Source organism: Chrysemys picta, chromosome 10, assembly GCF_011386835.1.
Source record: "Chrysemys picta bellii isolate R12L10 chromosome 10, ASM1138683v2, whole genome shotgun sequence".
NCBI classification, from domain to species: domain Eukaryota; kingdom Metazoa; phylum Chordata; order Testudines; family Emydidae; genus Chrysemys; species Chrysemys picta.
Genome location: NC_088800.1, coordinates 81,971,602 through 81,994,283, shown reverse-complemented (window position 1 = coordinate 81,994,283; position 22,682 = coordinate 81,971,602). Strand labels below are relative to the sequence as shown.

General features: G+C 56.9%; 1 protein-coding gene across 3 annotated transcripts in view; it reads left to right on the top strand.

Annotated features, from left to right (window-relative positions):
• The window catches only part of GRAP (GRB2 related adaptor protein), a 38,597-nt gene that overhangs the window by 1,933 nt on the left and 13,982 nt on the right, over positions 1-22,682 (top strand). For 2 of the 3 annotated variants that reach the window (XM_042853076.2, XM_005288990.4), the window contains exons 2-3: positions 6,834-6,931; positions 11,905-12,027. In XM_042853076.2, coding sequence (XP_042709010.2) covers positions 6,834-6,931; positions 11,905-12,027 — 221 coding nt within the window. The remainder of the gene's footprint in view (positions 1-6,833; positions 6,932-11,904; positions 12,028-22,682) is intronic. The other variant, XM_042853077.2, reaches the window with a different exon arrangement.

Sequence of the window (22,682 nt, the reverse complement as noted above, 5' to 3'; positions counted from 1 at the left end):
GTTGTCTTAAGGGGACGGTAATCACGGGTTCTCCGTGTGCGCCAAGGATAGGACAAGACGGAATCAGCTAAGTTCACCACAAGGGAGATCTAGGATGGATATCAGCAAAAACTTTCTAAGGAGAGTTGAGCTCTGGAACTGGTTCTGTAGGGAGGTTGTGGAATCCCCGTCACTGGAGGTTTTTAAGCACAGGCTGGACAAACACCGGTCAGGGATGGTCTGGGTTTACTTGGTCCTGATTCAGTGCAGGGGGCTGGACTGGATGAGCTCTTAAGGTCCCTTATAGCCCGACAGCTCTATGATTTCTGTCACAGATCTCAGTTGGGGCCGCTAGACACACCTGGAATACAAACAGGAGCAGTAAATCTCTTAAGAGATATTTGATTCGCCTGAACACTTATTTACTCCTGTGCTTTAGATCTGAATTAATACACGGCCCCAACATTTTGATCTCAGTAGAGCTCTGACTTACTGTTTAAGAAGAAAGTTTGTAGGAGCAGCCAAAGGTATTTCTTCCCCAGGCTTGGGCTTGCAAAATTCTCCATATACCGTGGTGATATTTCCAGGCACTTTGTATGCCAGAGTTGGCACCGGTTCTGTTAAAGTACCATTTGCAAATGTCAAATTATTATGTGATAAATAATGGGGCCCACTCCGAGCTTGATCGCTCCTGAATCATGCCAGCATGCCGAAATCATGGCCATAACAACATTTGCATGGCCTACATCACATAATGTCTCTGGAGACATGGCATGGATGGGCTGGTCTGAGTTTATAGGGGTAGCTATCACGGTGATGAGTGAGATATAAACACAGCTAGCGAGCTAGATATGAATGGGGATAGATAGATAGATAGATAGATAGATAGATAGATAGATAGATAGATAGATAGATAGATAGATAGAGGGAGTGTCTGGGAATAGATAGATAGATAGATAGATAGATAATTGATTTTCAGCTTAGCCCTCTTTTTTGCAGATGTAATTTTGCACCCACAATCCATTGTTTGGTTTGTTCCCCTGGATTTTCCAAGAGCAGCACCGATCAAATAGAAAGGGGTAGGGTGCTGATGAAAATGACTGCCTCTTGCTCAGGATAACCTGCAAACCTGGCTCACTGCTCCGCCCCTGGTGAGCAATGCCGCCATCTCAGACCTGTGGCAATAAAAACCGGGCAGCACTCGTACCATCCAATAGCCTCTCTGTGTGCCCTGTGTGGATGAGATTAACAGCAGCAGTTTGCAGTGACAGCACCACTGCCCTAAAGAGATGGGCTGGTGGGTCTGGTAGTAGAAGGGGACTCAGAAGTTCAAATCCCAGCGAGGCTCCACGTTTCCTGGGTGATGCTGGACAAGTTGCTTCTTCTCTCCATGCGGCGGTTCCCCACCTGCCCGATACTAGCCCTGTCTGTGGGGTCTTTGCAGACTGTCTCTTACCGGGCATCTGCACAGGGCCCAGCCTGGATTTATCCTTCGGGGGCATTATCCCCATTTCACCAAGGAGGAAGCAGCAGCAGGGAGTGTTCGGCCCAAGGTTACCCGGGCTGCAGAGAGGCAGGAATAGAACCAAGGTCTCTGGGTACGTGCCTGAAGCACAAACCCACGTGTGGGAAGGAAACCCCTTGTACCAATGTCGTTTGGCGTCAGCCCGGGTGCGTTGCCTGTTCCGCGTCCAGCGTTCTCCAGAGTCACTTATGGATAGAGCCATGCAGCCAAGGGACTGTCTCTGGCCGGGGGAGCAGGTGGGAGATAGCTGGGAGGGTAGCACCAGCGCCGACTGTCAGTACAGGAAATAACAAAGCAACCGCCTGCCAGCTCCACGCGTTCGGCTGTTGCTAAGTCAGCTGGGAGCCGCTGTGCAACAGGAGCACAGAGCAGACGCTGCCTCGGCTGGGCTGTCACTGGTCTCCTCTGGCTCTAGGCCTGGTGGGCTCCTGGCTGACCCCTCAATCACGTCAGCCACGAGGCAGGGGCCCAAAGGCAGGAGGGGAGGACAGAGCCTGCCTTGGGCTAAGCAGAGGAGACCAGTCTGGGAGCCGTTCCCTGCGCACCTGGGGTCTGCCTGCCTCTGAGCTGCAAAGAAACGCCTGGAGAACTCACTGCGAGCGTCTGGCAGTCCTTGCTCACCTGGGAGGCCCCGCAGAGCCCAGGGGGTTGCTCACGGGACTAACGGCCGCTCACATGCGTCGGCATGGGGCCACGCAGCTGTGGCACATTCCTCTGCCTCCCCTGCCGTTCCAGCCCTGGTTCCCCAGGCAGCCCTGCTGACGCCCCTCAGATCTGCCCTGCTACCACCCCGGCTGTTCCTGGGCAACTCTAGAGAGCAGAGACCCCACTGAGGACCTGGCAGCTGGTCCGGGGAGGAACTAGGTTGTGGTACCAGCTGCAATTCCATCAGTGTCTCCCTTCAAACCCAGGGCACCGCCTGGCAGTAACCGCATAACCCTCCATCCCTCACAACACTCAGCAGCCAGCTCAGGGCCGTCCATGGTCCCTAGTGAATTGGATGTCTGACATGGTGGCCGAGCCATTAGCCAGCCAGCGCGTTTGCTAGCCGGCATTTAAGACGTGACTCGGCTCTCGTTGGGCCGGGCCGGGAGAGGACAGCAGAGGGGCCCGGGCACTGCTGGAGAAGCAGGTGGCCGCTTTGCTGGCTTTTGCAGACACACGTTGCTCCGTCAAGCCCTCACCCGGTTGGAAAGACGCAGCCTGGTCTGGTTTCAGGGCGGGGAGCGGTGTCCTTTTCCACCCCGCTGGGCTGTGACAGGAACTCTGCCCACCTCGTGCAAGGCAAGAGTTTTCCATTGCTTTGCTACAAACAGGTACTTCCCCTGCTATGCAACACTGGAGCCCTGGGGAGGGCTGGGGGTGCTGCTCCGCAGCGCCCCCTCTGGCTGGCCGGGGAATAACTTCAGACGCCAATTCCCATCCCGTTCTCTCCTGTGTGGCTGGGTTGAGACAATCCTGACGGAGGGGAAGAGGCCCAAGGAAACTCAGCCTGCTACGAGCCCAGTGATTGGGGCTCAGTCTGGTGGGCGGGGGCGGGAGTGTGACTGCACCAGCCTTTCCCTTCTAGAGACTCAGGTTCAAAGGCTGGAGCAGGTCAGACGGGAACAGGAGTCCGACAGGTCCCAGCCTCCTCCATTTGCACAAAGCCCCCAAAACGTCCCCATTGCTGATGCCAGGAGAGCTCATCGCCGTACCAGCCGATTCATGCTAGATCAGGACTGAGGGGCACCGGCAGCCCAGGGTCGGGACGGCAGGGGCTGGGGTATTGGCAGAGCCATCGGTAAGCGTAATGTTTGGTTCAAGCCAGTGCTGTCACGAGCGTCTCACGTGCACGAGCGCTCAATTCACGAGGAAGTGTGCAAAAGGGCTGAGCCGGCTGCAGCCCCTGCCTGGAGAGCTCCCCAGCTTCAGCAATGAGCGAGCCACCTGGCCCCGTCGCCCCGATGAGAAGGGTGGAATTTCCCCATTGACGCGATTTCTTTGAAAGCCCCATGGCAGTGAAATAGGCTCCGCCCCTGGTAGCTCTGGACTCTGAGCCCAACGCCTCATTCTTAGAAGGGACGCATGAATCAGAGTCCAGAGTGGAAATTCCCTCTTCCCCTCCTGCCCCACCCATGGATCCAGACTCAAAAAAACGAATTCACCCAGACAGAGGGGGATTCCTCCCAGTTCCCTGTCCCAGAATCCACCAGGGCACTGTCAATGCAGCTGAGACTCAGCCCAATGTTTCTGGCTGCTGGTGTTGGGCATAGAGGGCCACCCTCTCCCGGGAGAAGGAGACAGTCGCCCCTCGCAAAACCTGATCTCTGGGGAAAGGTTAAAAAAAACTGGGCATGTTTCATCTGGAGAAAAGCAGACTGAGGGGGGGACCTGATAAAAGTCTTCAAATATGTTAAGGGCCGTTAAAGAGGACGGGAATATGTCCACTGAAGGTAGGATAAGAAGGAATGGGCTTACTCTGCCGCAAAGGGGATTTAGGTTAGTAGGAGAAACTTTCTCACTCTCAGGGTAGTTAAGCTCTGGAATAGGTTACCAAGGGAGGTTATAGGATCACTGGTGGTTTTTAAGAGCAGGTTGAACAAACCCCTGTCAGGGCTGGTCTAGGTTCGCTTGGTCCTGCCTTAATGCAGGGGGCTGGTCTAGATGACCTCTCAAGGTCCCTTCCAGCCCGACATCTCTATGATTCTGTGATTCCCACGGTCGGCAAGTCTCCTGAATCGGCTCCTGAGGGCCATAGGGGAATTCCCAGTTACAACAAGGCAGGAAAAAGCAATAGAAAACATGCCACAGGAAAGTGCCCTCCTCAGCATCGCCCAGTCTTGTGCCTGGATCACAAGTCTCGCGATACGTGGTGGTTTTCTTAAAGCCCCAGCTCCCGGAGTCAGGGGAGCACATGAGAATCTCAACTTGCATTTGAAAGAACAAACCCGGAATGTGTCTAGCCCTCGTGGCTGCTGAGAAAAGGCTGAAAACGTGAGTGCCAAGAGTACAAACATGAGCAGGCAAAGGCAAAGAGCCCCATGTTCAGGATGTTTAAAATCTCACGGTGTTAAGGCCAATCTCAGCTCCTCGTCCCCCCCACAGGGGGTCAGCCCAGTCCATTTGCTCAGGCACAGCCTTGGTTGTACCAGGCTCCCCCCAGGTCCTGACCCCTTTGCCTTGCACAGAAGCGTTCCTGGAGCCCCGGGTCTGTTCCCAGAGACCCCAGCATCCGCCTTCGGGCCTGGCCCCCCTCCGCAGGTCTGAGCGCTGCCGGCAGGGTTGGGGGGTTGCTTTGCTTTGGAGGTAAAGCCTGGTTTGTGTTTGTTCAGCGCGGTGCTGTTTAAAATGCCCATTCACCTCTCGAGTCCAGCATGCAGACACGGTGCAGGTCGCGGGTGCAAATGCAGGTTGTCATCAGTACCAAAACCACCACTCAGATTGCTACAGCTCAGCACGACCCATGGCAGCCTCTGTTCTGGGAAGAGCCATGCCTCCGCTAGCAGGGGGGCTGCGGGTCGGGGCAGCAGCAGAGCTCCGTGTGGGGATGGCAAGGGGGCAGTGGGTCAGGAGCTGCTTGCGTGGGGAGGGAACCCAGGAGTGCAATGGCAGGGGGCTGCAAGTCAAGGTTGACGTGCATCAGCAGATGTCTATGGGTGGGGAGGGAGCCCAGAGCTAGTGCCTTGGGGCAGCCATGTAAGTGATGTTTGCACAGTACCTAGCCACTCGGGGCTTGGCTCCAGCCAGCACTCCCCTCTCCGCGTCTTCTCAAGCAGGATCCCGGGCTCACACCCGTCTTCTTTCCCATGGCCTTGAAGATACGGCAAGCCCATAGGCGGCGAGTTATATGGGCCTGTGATGCCCCTGCTCCACCAATATTCAGGAACGTGGGTCCGGCTCCACCAATGTTTGGGTTTAGATTTTCAGAGCCGTCCCGTCCATAGGACGGACCGGGGAGGCCCCGCGCTTCAGGGGGACGTGGGGTCCAGGGAAGCCTGGGGGCTTAGCAGGGGGCCTGGACCCAGCAGCAGCAAGTGACCAGGCCTCAGTCCACTCCGTCCCACCCCGCCTCTTCCTGCCCCTGCTCCGCTCCCATTCCACCCTTTCCCCAAGCCCCCGCCCCGCCTCTTTCCAGCTTCCGCCCCCTCCCCCAAGCGACACCGGGAACCGGCGGGGCAGGGCGGGGCGGGGCGGGCTGGGGCTGGGTCGGTCACTGCTGCCGGCGCCAGGCTCCCCGCTAACCTCCCAGGGCGCCCTGGACCCCGCATCCCCCTGAAATGCAGGACCCCCCCAAAGCGCAGGGCCCAGGGCATTTGCCCCCAGCTCTGCCCGTTCTGGGCACCACCAAAAATTATACAAACCTGGCGCCCAGGGTCAAGCCGATCTGAGCAGCAGCAGGTTCGTGCCCAGTGTGATGTGAACAGTTTCAAATCCTGTTTGCACAGCTGCACTGAACAGAGCTCCCCATTGCGTAGGAGTACTGGAAAACATTGTGAAAGCTGAACTGGGCATCAGCCCTTCTATTTATATGGGGACATTTCCTTTTGGTTAAAATAGAGCTGCCCAGATTAACGCCACATCTGTCTGTCCATCTATGGATCTATTTATCTTTCTTTCGATGCCCATGTAAGATATTGTCTGTCACGTGAGCTGTTGGCATAGAACAGCTGTACCCCATGGGCACCTGTGCTTGTCTCTTGCAGGAGTATCCAAACTTTGCTGCACTGGCAACTTGTGACCCCAGGGCCACACCTGTTGTCTTGGCCCTTTAAACATCCCACTTGTCCACCAAGGGTTTTCCTGCCCTGCAGGAGGCGCTCCATTGAATAACACCGAGTTCCTGTAAAGAAAGAAAAACAAGACAGGAGGCATTTTAAAGGGCTGGTGTGCAATTTGCACAGGCTTCCTAGAAATCCCAAATCGATGCTCACGGCTGCCCATAATGTTCCCTCCTGCTTGGGCAGCAGCACAGAAATTGCTGTTTGAGTTCATCAGCCATAGACCTAGCAATTGACGTGATTGGCAAAATTGGGATCTGGATTCGGAATGTGGCAAAGTCCAGGGGATTTCAGCCCCAGAACTTGGATCAAGCCTGTTTTAAAGACAGGCACAGCCACCAATCAAACAACCTCATCAAATTATCGTTGCAAGAAACAAAAAATATTGTTTTCCACAAAACCTCATTTTTCCTATGAAAAAAATTTTTCGTTGTGGGACGGCTCCAATCCTGCCCCATTCGATTCCTGGAGCTGGCAGCCCTGGGAGGTCGCAGTCGTTTTCTCTGTTTGAAATAGCTCAGAGTGAGATCAACATTTCAAAAGCACGTTCTCTTCCCTTGTGTCCTTAGATCCTGAATATGGAAGACGACCAGAACTGGTATAAAGCCGAGCTGTACGGCTCAGAAGGATTCATCCCGAAGAATTACATCAAAGTCAAGCCACACCCGTAAGTACCTTCCTGAGCTTCCACCTCGCACAGGCCTGGGAGGGTTCAAAGCAAGCCTGCCCTGGGCCACCAGGCAGCCAACCCCGCTTCAGAAGGTAGCAGTTGAGCACGAAATGAAATGACCGTAACCCCCCCCCCCCCCCAAATAACGAGCAATAGGGCTTGGTAATTCTGTGCAAGGCCTTTTCCTTCAGAGGGTCTCAAAGCACATTGGCAGCTGTGATCCGCCAAGCCTGTAAAGTAATTCATGAGCCCCATTTCACAGAAGGGGAAACTGAGGCACGGACCGAGCCGGTCACTTACATCTCTGCGCTTCAGCTTCCCCGCACCCCATGTTAATCCAGGGTTAATGACACTCTCGGTTATCAAGCGTTGATGTGATCTGTGGTTGGAAAACACATTGTATTAAAGGTGAAGTATTTTTGAGGGTCTGTCCTTCTAAAAGTCACCTGTCAAGCGAGGTGCCACCTTTGGCACAAAGATTCCAGAACCTATCCCCTGGCACCGAGGTTTCCCTTCCCAGGACGCTGGCAGAACGGCAGGTACCACTCGTTCGCCAGTGGCACACAACGCCCACTAATGCGACCGCATCTTACACCCCTTCCTACTAGCCCAGAGATCCACGGCCCTTCGCACTGCTCCAGCACCACAAAGAGGGTTGAAAGCTGCTCTAAGAGGCTAGTTAAGGGGTATCCTGGTGATTCTGGCCAATAGAGCAGCTCCTTGGAAGCTCTTCTCCACTGGCACAAACTACAGCAACCTTGGGGCTACTCTAATTTGTGCCTGGGGCTAATTAAGCCCCTGGCAGTTGCTGGGACTCAGGGCAGGACCAGGATCGGGAAAAGCAAACAACTCTGCGCCCCTGCGGGGACAAGGGTGAGCCGGATCACGCGTCTCTCCTTGCATCCTGGCATCAGGCACCTTTGCCCCCCACTGCCCAGGTGTGAGCACTGATCAGTTGGGGTCCAGCCCAGAGGATGTTTCCTCTAAACTGTTCAGCCGATCCGGCCAAGTCTGAAGCATTAAGCCCCTTTTTCTGTTTGCAAGTCGCTTGTGCCCGGCTTTGCTTTTCACACCTGTACTAGTGACTCCCTCTTGCACCATCAACAACTGACCCCAGTGCATGTCGGCCTCGGGGACTGTCCCACTATCGGTTTGTCCTCATCTGAGGCGTGAGATTGGGCACCTGAGTCACAGGGCGTCGGTTCCGCCCCCTGATTGGAGGTCTGTAACGCTGTAAAGGAATCGGGAAGGCTATTCTTGGCGCCCTGTCCGCCCATGACCCCGGGGGTTTTCCCAGCCCACCAGCACTCATGTGCAGGGATGTTCAGGAGTGACAAGGGGCGAGAGGAACCGAGGCGCTGAAGGAGTGCTCCCCAAACTGTGCAACGCTGCCCAGACGGGGTGGCCGCCTGCAACCCCAACATGCACAGTGGCCCTCAGAACCACTCCCGCCCCTGCACTGCCGACCCCGGGGGATGTGCCACCCCAGATAAAGCAGCCGCCACAGGAAAGGAGAGGGCGCAGAGCTCAGCGTGGGAGATGAGTGACAGGATGTGGCTGGGGCTGTCGGTGTTTCTGCACAGCCGGCTTGCACAGCTCGTCTTTCTCAGCCGGGAGCACGATCGCAGCCTTGCAAAATCACCAGGATCCGGCAGCAGCCGAGGCACCCAATCCACTCCCCGCCCCAGCTCCCGTGCTGCGGCAGAGCCAGGGGTTATGCTGGGCTGAACATAAAGGGGGAGGGGAGTAAGAGGGGCTGGGGGACCCGCCCCACACACGGGACCCTGCGGTTCTCTCTGGCTCTCAGACGACGCCAGGCTGGGCTGGGCAGCGGCGCCACTCGGGCCTGGCCTGGGTGTAGCAGCCAGGATCAGACTGAACCAGTATCGGGAACAGCAAACAACTCTGCGCCCCGGATCACGCTCCTCTCCTTGCATCCTGGGGTCAGGGGGCCACGACTCCTCGGTGCGTTCCCCCTGCGGGGAGGAGAGGGGGAGTCGTGTGCTGGAGCCAGGGAAAGAGAGCAGACGCTGTGCCTCTCAGTAACGCCAGCCCAGGGCCCCTCGGCAGGCTCAGCGTTAGCCCCGGCGCCTGCTGAAACACGGGAGTCTCCATCCGTCTCTTCTGGGGCACGGCCTATTGGCCTGAGCGCAGGGGTCTGGACTCAGGGGCCCAACCCCAGCTCGGACACTGACTCCCTCTCTGAGCTGGGGCCCAGATCCTCACCGGGTGCCTAACTCCCATTGGTAGGGGCCGCCCCGGGCGGTGCTGAGGCCAATGGGGGTGTTTCATGCAGGAAGCAATCAGCCCCTGGCCCTGCCTCTCTCTGTGGCTGAGTTTCCCGGTCTCTGGCCGGGCAGCGGGCAGGGTGGTAACCAGCTGAGATGGCAAGATGACTTGCCAGGCAGCCAGGCCTTCCCCTCCTCTGCGAAGTCCCCGTGTCCTCCTCCCCCACCTCCCATGATGGGCGTAGGGATTTCGCGTGTGAGTTTCAGTGATGAGGTCCAGGCCGGACACGGTCAATGGTCGGGTGCTGCGGCACGGCATGATAAAATCAAAAGGGCCCGGCCAGCCAATGGCAGTGGGTCACCAGTGCCTCCAGCCAGAGCCTGGCCTGCCCAGGGAGGGGTGGGTTTATGTGGGTTCTTGCTCTCTCCATCCTGATTCTCTCCCTATTGCTTGAGTCGCAGGGACGCCCCGTTCTAGGACTGGTTAAAAAACTGAGCAAACACAGGATTTGCAAACCCGAGGCCTGACAGCCACGTCCCCTTAGACGGGGAGTTATTTTCATTCCGCGGGACAAAGGCTTTTGTCTAGATCTAACCCCCTCCGCAGCGTCTGCAGCCCCAACCTCAGAGACCATTTTAGCCCCAGAGCCAGGGAGTGGAACAGACCATAAAGAGAAGTGAAACTAACTGGTGAGCAGCACATTTGCCTGTCAAAATCGCCAGGGTTCCCATCATCCCAGGTGCTGTCGGCGGCTGTCGCGTCTCCACAGTGAGGGCTCAAGCCACGCTTGGGTTTAAAGCTAATAGCACGGGGTGGTGCCCCTTCCTCCTCTCCCAGCTAGGGACGCCTTCTCCACAGGAGCTCACTGCTCCATAGGGTCCCCTCCCGGGCATACCCGCTGCTTCCCTCCCCACTGATCCCACCCCAGCTTCCCCTGCGCTCTCCCCAGCTCAGCCCGTCCCTTCAGGATGGCTTAGCTCTGTTCTTTAGAGCCTCAGGGACAACAGATCCATCCCCTCAGCATGCACAGCCCTCGCACCCCCCGCTAGGGGCAGAGGCTCCAAGGGGCTCCCCCCTCCTCTGCTACAAGCTCCCCCTTCTCTCCTTCTGATTTGATCGATCCCCAGACACCCCGTCTCCGCCCTGACACACCAGGGAGCAGGATCTAAGCGGGGGAGCGGCAGGAGAAACAGGGCCCTGGTTGGAGAATGGGGTGGGGTCGCTGCCCTTCCACCAAGGGACCCAGGCTTGTGGGGTTCACTGTTTCCAAGCCCGGGCTTGAGTGTCCACCCTGCACTGGAAACCTGGATTTACAGTTGCTGGTCCCAGGTCTCACTGCCGTGCTAACTGCACTGCGCAGACCTGACTTGGGCCTGCAGCTTGAGCTGCGTCCACACTGCACAATAACAGGGCTTGGCCCCAAATCACAGTTGGACCCAAATCAGACTGATTTGCACGTGGATGGAAGGGGGGCTTGGGCTCACACCAGAGTCAGAACCCGAGTGTAGGGTGCAGCGTGGACAGATCCTTTGAGTCTTTTCTGCCGAGTGGCCCACGAAGCAGCCCATTTTCCCCACTGCGCTCTGTGCCGAGCAAGATGTTGGACTCCACCCTAAGTTGTCCCCGTGACGGCAACATCCTTTGCGGTCGTCCTGCGCTCGGTCGTTCGCTGTCCTCCGCACGGTCTCCTCCCTCTAGGTGGAATCCAACCTAAGACACACCCTGTGCTCCTGCCAGGGGTAGCCGGATGACACAGCCAAGCCGTCTCTGTCTAATTGTCCACCCTCTTCCTGTGCCCCCTCCCCGCCAGACAAGCCAGCGTCACGGCCCTTCAGGTCAGCTGGCCCTGCAATGCCAGGCACCAGCACTGGCCAGGCTCGAGTCCCGGTAACCACAAGCTGAAGACATAAACAATGGGGCGAGCGGGGCTGTGTGCTTCACAAATAGCAACGGGGAAGCTGCTGCTGCTGTGGCCAGGATGCTACAAACCAGCACCCGTGCGTCGGAAGGCCATTGTCACGGTGCAGCGGAGGTGGAAGGGCTGTAATTATAGATTTGCGAGGCTTACACAAAAGGGAACAGATTGGGATCATTTTACCCACGCCCCGCTCTAACATCTTCCCCACCATTTCAACCAGACACGCGCATCTGCACTGCCTGTTCCACACAGGGCTGTGTTCCACCCCAGAGGTGGCTGCGTTTCAGGGACCGTTGAACAGAGTCAGAGATCCTCTCTGGGGCGAAAGAAGGTTGTTCAGCGTCCTTGTCCCATTCGACCCTTCTTGTCTCCGGAGGGCTGCGTTTTAGAGCAATGCCTCCACACTAGCTTGTGGCCAAGGCTCCGGCAGGTGCCTGAGCTCTAGGACTCCGAGGGGCAGCCTGGTCTAGTGGGTAGGGCACTGAACGGCAACGCAGGAGACCTGGATGCTAATCCGAGCTCTGCCACCGAGCTGCTGCATGACCATGTCGGCTGCCTCTGTTCCCCAATTATTGGGCTCCATATGGGAGTCAATGGGGCCGGATCTCTGACCTGAGCTATACAGGAAGGCTAACGAGCTGGCATTAAAATCTTTCTGCACAGTCCAGCCAGAGGCCCCCTCTTCAATGTAACCTAATGCCCAGCATCATCTCACACCTTCCTGCCCCATCTGGGTCTGCTCCATTTTGTTGCTGGTTTGTGGGGGGGGTCACAGACCTGCCATCTCCTGCTCAGCTCCAGTTCTTTGTGTGCCCCCCTCCAGGTGGTACGCGGGCAGGATCTCCAGGCATCTGGCCGAAGAAATGCTCTTGAAACGCAAGCACTTGGGAGCTTTCCTGATCCGCGAGAGCGAGAGCGCCCCGGGGGAATTTTCCATCTCCGTAAAGTAAGTTGCTGGTTCCTTCCTCTGATGCGCACGGCTCAGGCCCACAGCCAGCACCCTGGCAGGATCCCTGCTGGGTTGGACATGAAGCCGCTGATTGAATAGTAGAGCAATAGTTTGCACCTGAGAACACTAGTTCAGGGGCGGGCAAAGTACGGCCCGTGGGCCATATCCAGCCCGCGGGACTGTTCTGCCCGGCCCCTGAGCTCCTGGCCCGGGAGGCTAGCCCCCGAGCCTCCCCTGCTGTCTCCCCTCCCCTGCAGCCTTAGCTCGCTCGCTCCGCCGCAGGGCTCTGGGCGGCGGGGCTGTGAGTTCCTGGGGCAGCGCAGCTGCAGAGCCCGGCCTGACCCGGTCTCTGTGCTGCGCAGTGGTGGCAGCGGCGGCGGTGACGTGGCCCGGCTCCAGCGGGGCGGCGTGGCTGTAGCACCGCCAGCCACCGGTGCTCCAGGTAGAGCGGTAAGGGGGCAGGGAGCGGGGGGGTTGGATAGAGGACAGGGGAGTTTGGGGTGGTGGTCAGGGGTGTGTGGATGGTGGTCGGGGGGGAAACAGGGGGTTGAATGGGAGCAGGGGTCCCGGGGGGCAGTAAGGAAAGAGAGGGGGGTTGGGTGGGACGGCAGGGGGCAATCAGGGGCAGGGGTTCCAGGGGCAGTCAGGGGACAAGGAGAAGGGATGGTTGGATGGGGCAGGGGTTCCAGGGGGGCCGTCAGGAATGAGAGGAGGGGTTGGATGGGGCGGCGGGGGCCAGGGGCCAGGGAGCGGGGTGTGTGTGGATGGGGCAGGGGTCCCAGAGGGGTCGTCAGGGAAGGAAGGGGAATGAACTCCGCAGTGACCCGTCCATCCCTAGACATATCCATTGTCTATCTCTTTATCTGGACGCTACCACCACAGTCCCTCAGTGCCCTGTAAATATTTCAATGGAGAAATAACAGCAATCGAGTCCCGGGCGGGGGGGGGGGGGCAGATAGGAGGTGGGGGCCAGGCCACGACCCCCTCCCCTAACCGGCCCTCCATACAATTTACGAAACCCGATGTGGCTACGTCTAGGCTGCCATTTGAAGGTGTCTTGTCTGCCCGTCTTCACCAACTCATTGCACAGTCTAGCATCGCCAAGGCCACGTAGCCTGTACCATGTCGGGTTATGGCCTGAGTTTGCCTGACAGGCCACTCACTAACCTCGCTCCCCTGGGAGCAGGGAGAGGGTTTTTCCCTGCCCACGGCTCCTTGGAACTGGCAGCGAGTGCCTTGAATTTTGAACAGAGGCCAACCCGGCCGAAGAGCAGAAATTCTGCACTCGCGTTTCCTCCGTTGTTTCCTGACAGCGCTTGCTGCACTTCACGGTCTTCTGCTCTGGGACTTAGCCCTGCAGGGTCCCACGCACGCCAACGTAGTCTCAAGGTGGCACGCGCCAGCCTTTTAGGTCACATTTGCTTTCCGGTATGCTGGGCAAGGCTATTTTCCTCCTTTTAAACCCCCCACTCCCCCAGGGCTTTAAACTCCACCCTCCTGCTGCTTCACCCAGCCCCAGTATTATTTGTGGCTTCCTATGCTAAGTGGTTGTGGAGTGTTGCTGTGCACCGTCGAGCAGCTGCTGCAGCCCACCCCAGAGGTGGCTGCATCCCAGTGGTGATTGAGTGAGCCTGGTATACTGACTGTAGCCTGTACTAACTCTCGCTGACGCTTGACAAACATCCTGCGTTAGCATTAATTACTTCGATTTCAGCCGAGCACTGGAGAGGGCTGACCTGGGCCTCCCAGCTCCCCCTGGGAGACAGGCAGCGTCATGGCCATGGTGCGCGGTGGAGAAGCTGCGGCACAGAGCGGCCAAGCGATGCGCTCCAGGGCAGAGAGGGAAGCCGTGCTCGTGGGAGCCAGGAATAGAACAAGGGGCCGGCCCGCTATGGTTCCTGCTGGGCTGATGGCGTGTTCCTGTGCCCATTTGCACGTTGTTTCCCCCCCCCCCCTTGGAGGGGCACAGCAGGTGGCTGATCGAGCACCTGACGGCTGATGCACTGAGGCACTTTGGACTGGGTACCTGCACCTGGCTTTAAGCTGTAGGTGTGAGTAATGGGGCCCCAAAACAACAGCACCCGGGCACCCTCTCTTCTGACGCCACAAGCAAGGCTGCAGGGCAGGGTATGAGGCAGGAGGGGATGCCAATGCCCCAGCAATTGAGCTGATGGGATCAACACACACCATGTAGGGGTTCCGGGATCCCCACACCCGCCACCCCCCTCCCCCTCAAGCTGAGGGTCCAGGGATCCCAGCTGTTTGTGACTGCCAGGTCTGTAGGAGAAGCACCTTGGTTTGTGTATGGCTCAGTGGGGCTGGCTGGGTGTCTATGCAGTTGCAGATGCATGTGAAGGAAGAGAGGGGGGTTGCATTTAGCTCGGAACAGCCGTCTGTGGTGATCCTTAGCTCATGTGGCCCTGAGTTCCAGGGTCTAAACTCAGCTCCTGGGGAGGTTCCCACACACGTGAGCCTCCCCATTGCATTGGTCCTGCTAGTGAAGGCAGGGGGCTGGACTCGATGACCTTTCAAGGTCCCTTCCAGTTCTAGGAGATAGGATATCTCCATTCATTTAAATTTAAATTTTATTTAAATTGTCTCAGTGGAGTGTAGCCACCTGGGCAAAATCACTGGCATGGAGGGAGCGAGAGCCAATCCCCCAGGAGGCTTTGGGCAGAGTCTGGAGCCCTTGGGTACTGTGTCCGGGGTGAGCTGAGCAGACGGGCCGCTGCATATGGTGCCGGCAGAGCGGGTTCAGGGTGGGCAGCTTCATTCCCACTTGCATGGAAGTGGGGATTGGTGCCATGGTAGGTATCGGGCCGTGCCCTGGGGCACACTACCGGGATCTGCAGACAGACGCCCCCGCCCATGGGGGACATGACAGAGAAAGCAAACGCCTCCCCATTCTGGGTCTATTTCAGCGTCTCCGTGTTATGCCTCCCACAGAGTATTGGTGTGTGATTCCCCTACACTAGTTGCATTTCCCACCCTGGTGATTTTTGTTCCCTGGGTTTGTAATCTCTCCTGTTCACCCTAATGCACGGAGCCGCTCAGCAACATGGTCTTTGTGGCTCCCAAATGAGCCAAGATGGGCTCCGGGTTGGGACCGTGGTCAGGAGAAAGAGGCACTCATCTCGGGGGCTACCCAGCCCTCTGGGCTCCCAGGCACCTGGGCAAAGCCAGCCCGGCCTCTGGTGTCTGTGCTGGGCCCTGTCACTTTGAGAGCAGCTGGCTAGGGCTCAGAGATTGCCTGATCTCACCGGAAGAGAGGTGCCGTGGCATCCTGCTTCCCGTACCTCCGTAACTCAGCACAGCAGCTAGCGCATTGCACAACGTGGTAGGATCGGGGGGAGAAGAATTCTTCCTGTCCCTGTGCCTTGCAGCATGAGGGCTGTCACCCTGCCCGAGCCATACCGGGCGGGACAGCTGGTGGGGAAAGCACCCCGGCTTCTTCTCACATGACCGACAGGCCCACTGAAACTAGACTCTGGCTTTCTGGCTCCTTCCAGAGAGCCTTCCCTTCCCCCACTCCACTTGCGGCGGCTGAGAGGAGCCACATGGTGGCGCTCCTCCATCGCCTCTGCGTCTCAGCCCCTCATTGGCCCAGGAGCAGGGAGTTTCTTGTGTCACTGGAGTTCAGTGATACCCTCCTCCCCTTGGGGGCTCTGGCCAGCACCCGCGGGGAGCAGGTGCCCTACTGCACTGGATCTTAGCCAGACTTAAACCAGTTCAGCTGTTGCTCTCCTGCAGGCTGAGGCCCTGTGGTGGGCTGGGGGCTGTACAACATCCCCTGCAGGGAGACGGGGGGACGGGACTGTCTCACAACTAAGCAGTGTGGCTGAGTGGTAGGAGCAGAGGACTGGGAGCCAGGACTCCGGGGACAGATCAGTTCCTGCTCAGAGGGAAGGTGTGGGCTGCTTCTCACTTGATCTCACGCCGGCTGGCCCAGCCCTCGGTTTCAGTGTGTTTATTTTTTGCTCTGCAAACCTATCCCCTCCCTCGCTGCAGGCCTTCCCTCAGCCCCAGATCCTCCCACGCACACCCCGGCACTGGCAGGGGGGGTACAAAACCATCTGCCACACGTGATCTGATCTTATCTCTGCACCAACACAGCTCCGTGTGCCAGCTCGAACCATGCCAGGCAGCTGGGCGGGAGCTGCCAGCCGGTAGCTCCCAGAGCAGGGCGCTGATAGCACGCCTAGCAAGGGGCAGCAGCAGCAAAGGAACTGCGCACCAATCTTGGGAGAAAGTCAGTCACCCTGCATGCCTTGCCCGTCACTCCAGGCTCAGACAAAGTCAGTCACCCTGCATGCCTTGCCCGTCACTCCAGGCTCAGACAAAGTCAGTCACCCTGCATGCCTTGCCCGTCACTCCAGGCTCAGACGTGCAATGGCTGTGCAAACATCTCCAGAGGATGAAGCTGCCCCTGGGCCTGTCAGCCTTGAAAATGACAGTTCCAGTCAGCTCAGAGCCCCAGGGTGCTGGGTGCTGTACAAACAACACATAATAAGAGTCTCTGCCCCTTCCAGTGTAAGGGGCGAAACGCCCTGTCTCCCAAATCCCAGTTCATGGACCACTCGGCTCTCAGCTCGCTGTTCATCCTGGCTTGGCCGTTCACGATCTGGGTGCTTTCCAGCCAGGCAGTGTCTCCCGCCGCGGATCTTTAATTAAGCGTTTAAGGAGGCTCTTACTGGTAATGAAAGCAATTGCTCCCAGGGTGCTGTGGCGCTGGTATTAACTACAGCACCAGCCCAGCTCTGCAAACCTGCCCGGGCTGCACGTGCAAGCGAGGGAGCAGAAGAAAGCAGATCTTTGCAAGGGCCCTTGCCCAGGAGCGGCGCCAGGGTTTTTGGTGCCCTAGGCGGGGGTCCTTCCACGCTCCTGGTCGTCGTCGGCAATTCTGCGGCGGGGGGGTCCTTCCGCACTCCCAGTCTTCAGGGCACTTCGGCGGCAGATCCCGGAGCGAGTGAAGGACCTGCCACAGAATTGCCACCGAAGACCCGGAGCACGGAAGGACCCCCCGCCGCCGAATTGCCGCCCCCCAAATCCTGGCGCCATAGGCTACCGCCTAAGTCTCCTAAATGGAAGCACCGGCCCTGCCCTTGCCCCTTCTCCAACCCCCTCTCTTCCTCCGTCTGTCCTGGGATGTCAGTTTCACAGGAGCATAAATGTTTGGATCCATTTCCCAGTAAGATGGGATGGAAGGGGAATGAACTCCGCAGTGATCCGTCCATCCCTAGACATACCCATTGTCTATCTCTTTATCTGGACGCTACCACCACAGTCCCTCAGTGCCCTGTAAATATTTCAATGGAGAAATAACAGCAATCGACGGTCCAATTTCCATGATTCTAACCTCTTTCTTTCTGCCTTCCCAGCCTGCAGGAGAAAGAGCGGGATTAGTTGACAGGGTTTTTGTTTGTTTGCTTGCATTGTGCTTGGCGGCAGGGATGTCAGAAAGGAGTTTGGCATCCCCTTCCACAGTGGTGAGGGCTGTGGCCGTTCTCATCTCTTGTGGCAGTGAGTTCCACAGGCTAGGGCCGGTCCCTGGGCAAGTTCTGGCTCCCGCATGCTGATTTCAGCCCCTTTTAACCGAACGTTGGTCCTGTTTGTAAAACACACCTGGAGTGACGTCCGGCTGAGGCAGGCTCAGTCCCGTCCCGACAGGACGGGACTTCATGTGGTGAAGCTGCTTGTGAAGATCCCAGATCTCAGCCCGGGGGAGTGTCCTGGTCACACACCGGGGGCCTGATCCAAAGCCCAGAGGAATCAGTGGAAAGTTTAGCCCCCAAGTGCTTTGTTAACTTCCCTTCTTCGCCCCCTCCCCGAACCCACTGTTTGATTCCCGGCTGGATGAAACACGGCGCAGCCCGTGTCATTTACTGTCTAAGCAGACAGCAGGTGGGAAGGGAAACAGCTAGGAAGGGACTTGCCCAAAGTCACGCAAAACCGGGACCCCCAGCCCAGGTGTCCGGCCCCATAGGTCGGGGTTCTGTGCCTCTCTTACCCACATCCTTATTCATGCCTGAGGCATATTGACCAGACGCCCAAGGGAGCTTGTGGAACCCCCATCGCAGCCTCATTGCTGTGGGGTGAATCAGCTCTTTGCTCTGTTGCCACAGCCAGTGTTTGTCCGGCTCCGGTTCCCCCTGGCAAGCTCGCCTTGGATCCCAGCTGTCGGGGACGCATCTCCTTTGCTGCTGCGATCGGAAATCCCAGGGGAAACTTTGGCATTACAAAGAAGAGTCACTGACCAATGGCCATCAGACAGGAGCCTGTGACAGCTCAGCCGCCCCAGGGACAGAGTCTGGGGGAACGGCTCGTCCGTGTCCATTACAAGGAGCATGCAGAGATTTTCGCAGCCTGCCCTACACTACAAGCTGTGTTGCCTTCGTGGGGACACTTCACACGTGAATTTTAGGTTGAGCCATTTTAATAACAATAATCCCTAGCTCTGACCTCGCACTGCTCATCGGTAGATCTCCAGCTACCTCACAAAGGAGGGCAGTCTCGTTCTCCCCATTTTACAGATGGGGAAACTGAGGCACGGCGGGGGGGGGGGCAAGTCTTGCCCAAGCTCACTGCGCAGGCCAGTGACAGAGCGAGGAACTGAAGCCAGGTCTTCCAGGTCACTAGGCCGCGCCGCCACTGATTTTGCAAAAGCACAGCCCTGCCCCTGCCTCGTGCACTGAGGTTTGCCTGCACGTTTCCTACTGGGGGCACCAAAGCACAGGGTGGGAAAAACCAGGCCCAGTAAATCATTGGGCAAAGCAGCTCGTCAGCAGTGCCTTTGTAAAGCATTGTAAGCTGCTGGCTCCAAACCGCTCTCTCCCGTGGGGATTGTTGTTTTGCTATCGCGGGAGCTGATTTTGCTGTTCGGTCACATGCCAGCCGGCCACTGGAGGCCCCCAAGCCGGAGGAGCCAGTTCCATGCAGCTGGCTCCGCTCTCCAGCAAACCTTAGTCCAGCTGAACGGCCTGAAAGTATTTGAACCATGTGGCTGTTCTGGAAGGAAGGCGCCCCAGTGAGGGATCAACAAACCCCCCTCCTGAGGCAGGGTTTGCGGGGAGAGAGCGCCAACCGAACGCCTGATTTTGCAGCTGCTCTGCTTGTCGCTTTCGAGATCGGAGCGATAAGGCGGATGACTTACTCCGGCATTAATGCTGAGTCGCAGGCACTGGCGGCAGGGAAAGTAACAGGGGACCCCGTTGCAACCAAGGGGAATTCTCTTGTACCTCCGACTGGAAGATGGATTCGTGGATTCTTAGATTTCCAGGCCAGAAAGGACCAGAGCGACCCCTCGTATAGCGCAGGCCACAGAGCTGCAGCCAGCCATTCCTACAGCTGGTCTCATAAGCCAAGGTCCTATTTTTATTTTTATTATTTATGGCAGAGTCTAGGAGCCTCGGTCACAGATCAGGACCCCACTGCGCTCGGTGCTGTACAAACACAGAACAAAAAGACAGCCCGGCGCCAACTTCCCTGCTGGTTTTGCTTTTCCATTTTTATTTTGCAAAAGCTCTTACAAATGCTTTAGGCCAACAGAGCTGTTTCCCAAAAACAAGGAGCACAGAATTCACCACTGACCGTCTACCCACAAATGACGGAGACCCAGCCAGCGGACTAATTGCCGAGGGGCTCCAGGGCTTGCCGTGAACACAGCCAGCCCTGCCCCTCCATGTGCCTCAGTTTCCCCATCTGTAAAATGGGGAGAACGATACTTTCTCCTCCTTCGTACAGCAGCTTGAGATCTCCAGCCAAATGCTACATCAGTGCTAAGGATTAGTATTGAACAATGCAATCATGTGTGAAAGTCCACCCCAAGGGAGACCCCCAAGGCGTCCACTGAGCTCTCCTGCTAGAAAGAAACTAGAGCACAGTTCCCAGCAACCTGGCCACGGGAAAAGCTCCCTGTTAGCTAACTGGGCAGCCGGTCCGGCTGGTTTAATCTCTCCTGCTGTAACATGCAGAGCACACGGTGGAAGCTGCTCCGTGGGAGAGAATTCACTAATTAGTTCGATGCATTCCACTCTCATGTAGCAAACACGGCAGCAGTCCCTGCAAGAATCAACCCAGCTTCCCCTCGGCACATTCAGCACACGTCTGCTCCTCGGAAGAGTCTCTCAGTCGGGGTTCTAGCTGAGTTCATTCAAACGAGCCTCCGTCCCTGGGACGCAACTGACTTTCCAAGGAACGGCCATGCCTAATGCGGCCCTGATCCGGCAATCTGAACCTGCCCTGGGGGCAGGGGTCTGCCCACCCTAATCCAGTGGGAGGATCGGGGTTTACGGTTTAATTTTAGGAATTGCTAAAAAGGCGTTTGGGGAAATTAGGACCAGGAAGAAAAGACTCGGGGATTCTCTCTTTTAACCGCGTGGCCCCTTGTTGGAATCGCTGCCTTTCCAGCAGATTCTTCATTTCCCCAGATCAGCCCCCGGCTAAACCAGCCTCGGGCTTCACCACCCAGGCCTGGTGGCTTTTCTAATTTACTATGGGCCCAAGGGTTATTCGGAACATGCCTGCACGACCCCCGCTGAAATCTAGGGGGAGCGCTGCTGACATAGAGGTGATGGTGGCGGTGACATGGCGGTGGAAAGCCAGCCAGGTAGCTAACAAAACACTGAGATCAGCTCTGCGTGCATTCTGGGTAAGGCTCGCCCAAAGCCACCTCAGCACTGCTAATGTGTTACAGTATTATAGTGACGATTGCGCATTCATGACGAGCTCCCGGCACCATTTAGCTCAGGGCTTTAGGCCCACAGAGATGCGCTTCTCAAAAGCAAGGAGCACCGAACTCACCACTGACCATCTATCCAGAAAGGAGGGAGACCCAGCCAGCAAAGGTCTGCATTTGGCACCTGTCCTACTATATACCTGAGAACATGGGCTGCGTTCCCACTCGTGCCACTGACTCACCTTGCCCCTCCCTGTGCCTACCCAGACTCAAACGCCATCAAGTGTCCATGAAACGTCTATCGGGGTTGTCCATCATCCGCCATGGGTGGAGAGAGCTCCTCTCTCGGAATTCAGCCTGACCTTCTCTGATTCTCTGCCAGGCTGCAAACATCCACGGTGAACCCAGGGGCGGCTCCAGGCACCAGTGCACCAAGCGCATGCCTGGGGCGGCAAGCCGCGGGGGGCGGCCTACCAGTCGCCATGAGGGCGGCAGTCAGGCTGCAGGAGGTCCGCTGGTCCCATGGTTTCGCCGGCAATTCTGCGGCGGGGACGCCAAAGGCGCGGGACCGGCGGACCTCCCACAGGCATGCCACCGAAGGCTGCCTAACTGCCGTGCTTGGGGTGGCAAAATACATAGAGCCGCCCCTGGGTGAACCAAATTCACTGGCTGGGATCCCAGCTAGTCTGCAGTCACTGAACCTGACTCTCCTCTCCCTCTGGGGTAAATCAGGAATAACTCCATCCAAGACAATGGAGGTGCACCAGCGTAAAATTGACATGAGACGAGAATCAGGCCTGGAAATCCATGAAGCCGGGTTGGGTCACCCTCCCGTAGGTTGATTATCTCCCCTGGAAATCCATGGGGTGACTTGCAGTGTCAGGTCCACCAAAAGCACCCGGTGCTACAAGACCTGCCCCTCTCCGACGGGGAATCCCTCGCCGCCCGCTGCTGGCTCTTTGCCTGGATTCCCCTTCCAAGCAATTGGAACTCTGCAATGTTACTATTTTGGGAGCATCACTGAGAAGAGGAGATGCTCAAGGTTTGGTGACCCTCACCAGCTTCCCTACCCAGAGAAGATGGCCAGGAGGGAAGGCAAGAAGAAGTCAAACAGATATTCCAGAGAACATGAGATATTCGAGAGGTCACTGGATGCTCCAGCCTCCCGGCAGAGGGGACCAGCCACCCAGCAGGTGCTGGAACAGAAGGTGTCCGTAGGACCATGGGGTATGAGTGGAATGGGAAAGGATCAGACCCGCCTCCACATCTGTCACCTCTCTGCTCCTCCTCCCTGAAGAGTCCCACTGCCCGGGGACAACGGAGCTGGTTTGCTCTCCCTGCCCCAGATCCCAGTGCAAAGCGAGTGACTGTGGGGAGGGATCTGTATTTCATGGCAGCCTGGCATGGAGCAGCGTGCCAGCCAGGGTCTCCCCTGAAGGAGGAGCTTGAAGGGAGCCCTTCATTGTTCTCACTCAGGTAGGACTCGGCCATGAGGTAAAGACCTAGCAGCTTTAGTTATGTTGCAACTTTTTAATCACTGTTCTCCTTTTCAATTATTTCTTAATTAGCACACACACAAAGCTATTAGCTGTAATACTGCATTATACAACTCCCCCTCCCTGTTTAACTTTCCAGTAATCAACTCAGAGCAGACACCCACAACAAAATTAGTAAGAAAACAAAAAGGGAAAATTCATGATAGCAAACAAATCAGGGGGTTTTCTGTTTTTTTTTTTAATATAATGTGAAAAAAATGCTTGAGGGGTTGTTCTATCAGTGAAAACCCAGACAAGTTTAAGATTTCTGTCTTCATTCATTTTGTGGGTGCCAATGTTCATGAGTTCCCTGGGATGGGAACATATCAAATGTAAACTTTAAATTTTTATCACTTTAAAACTTCCAAATTGATTTACGTCAAAACTGGCCTGATGGTTAGATCTCGAGAGAGCTACAGAACAAGACAAGTTTGAGGTTTCTA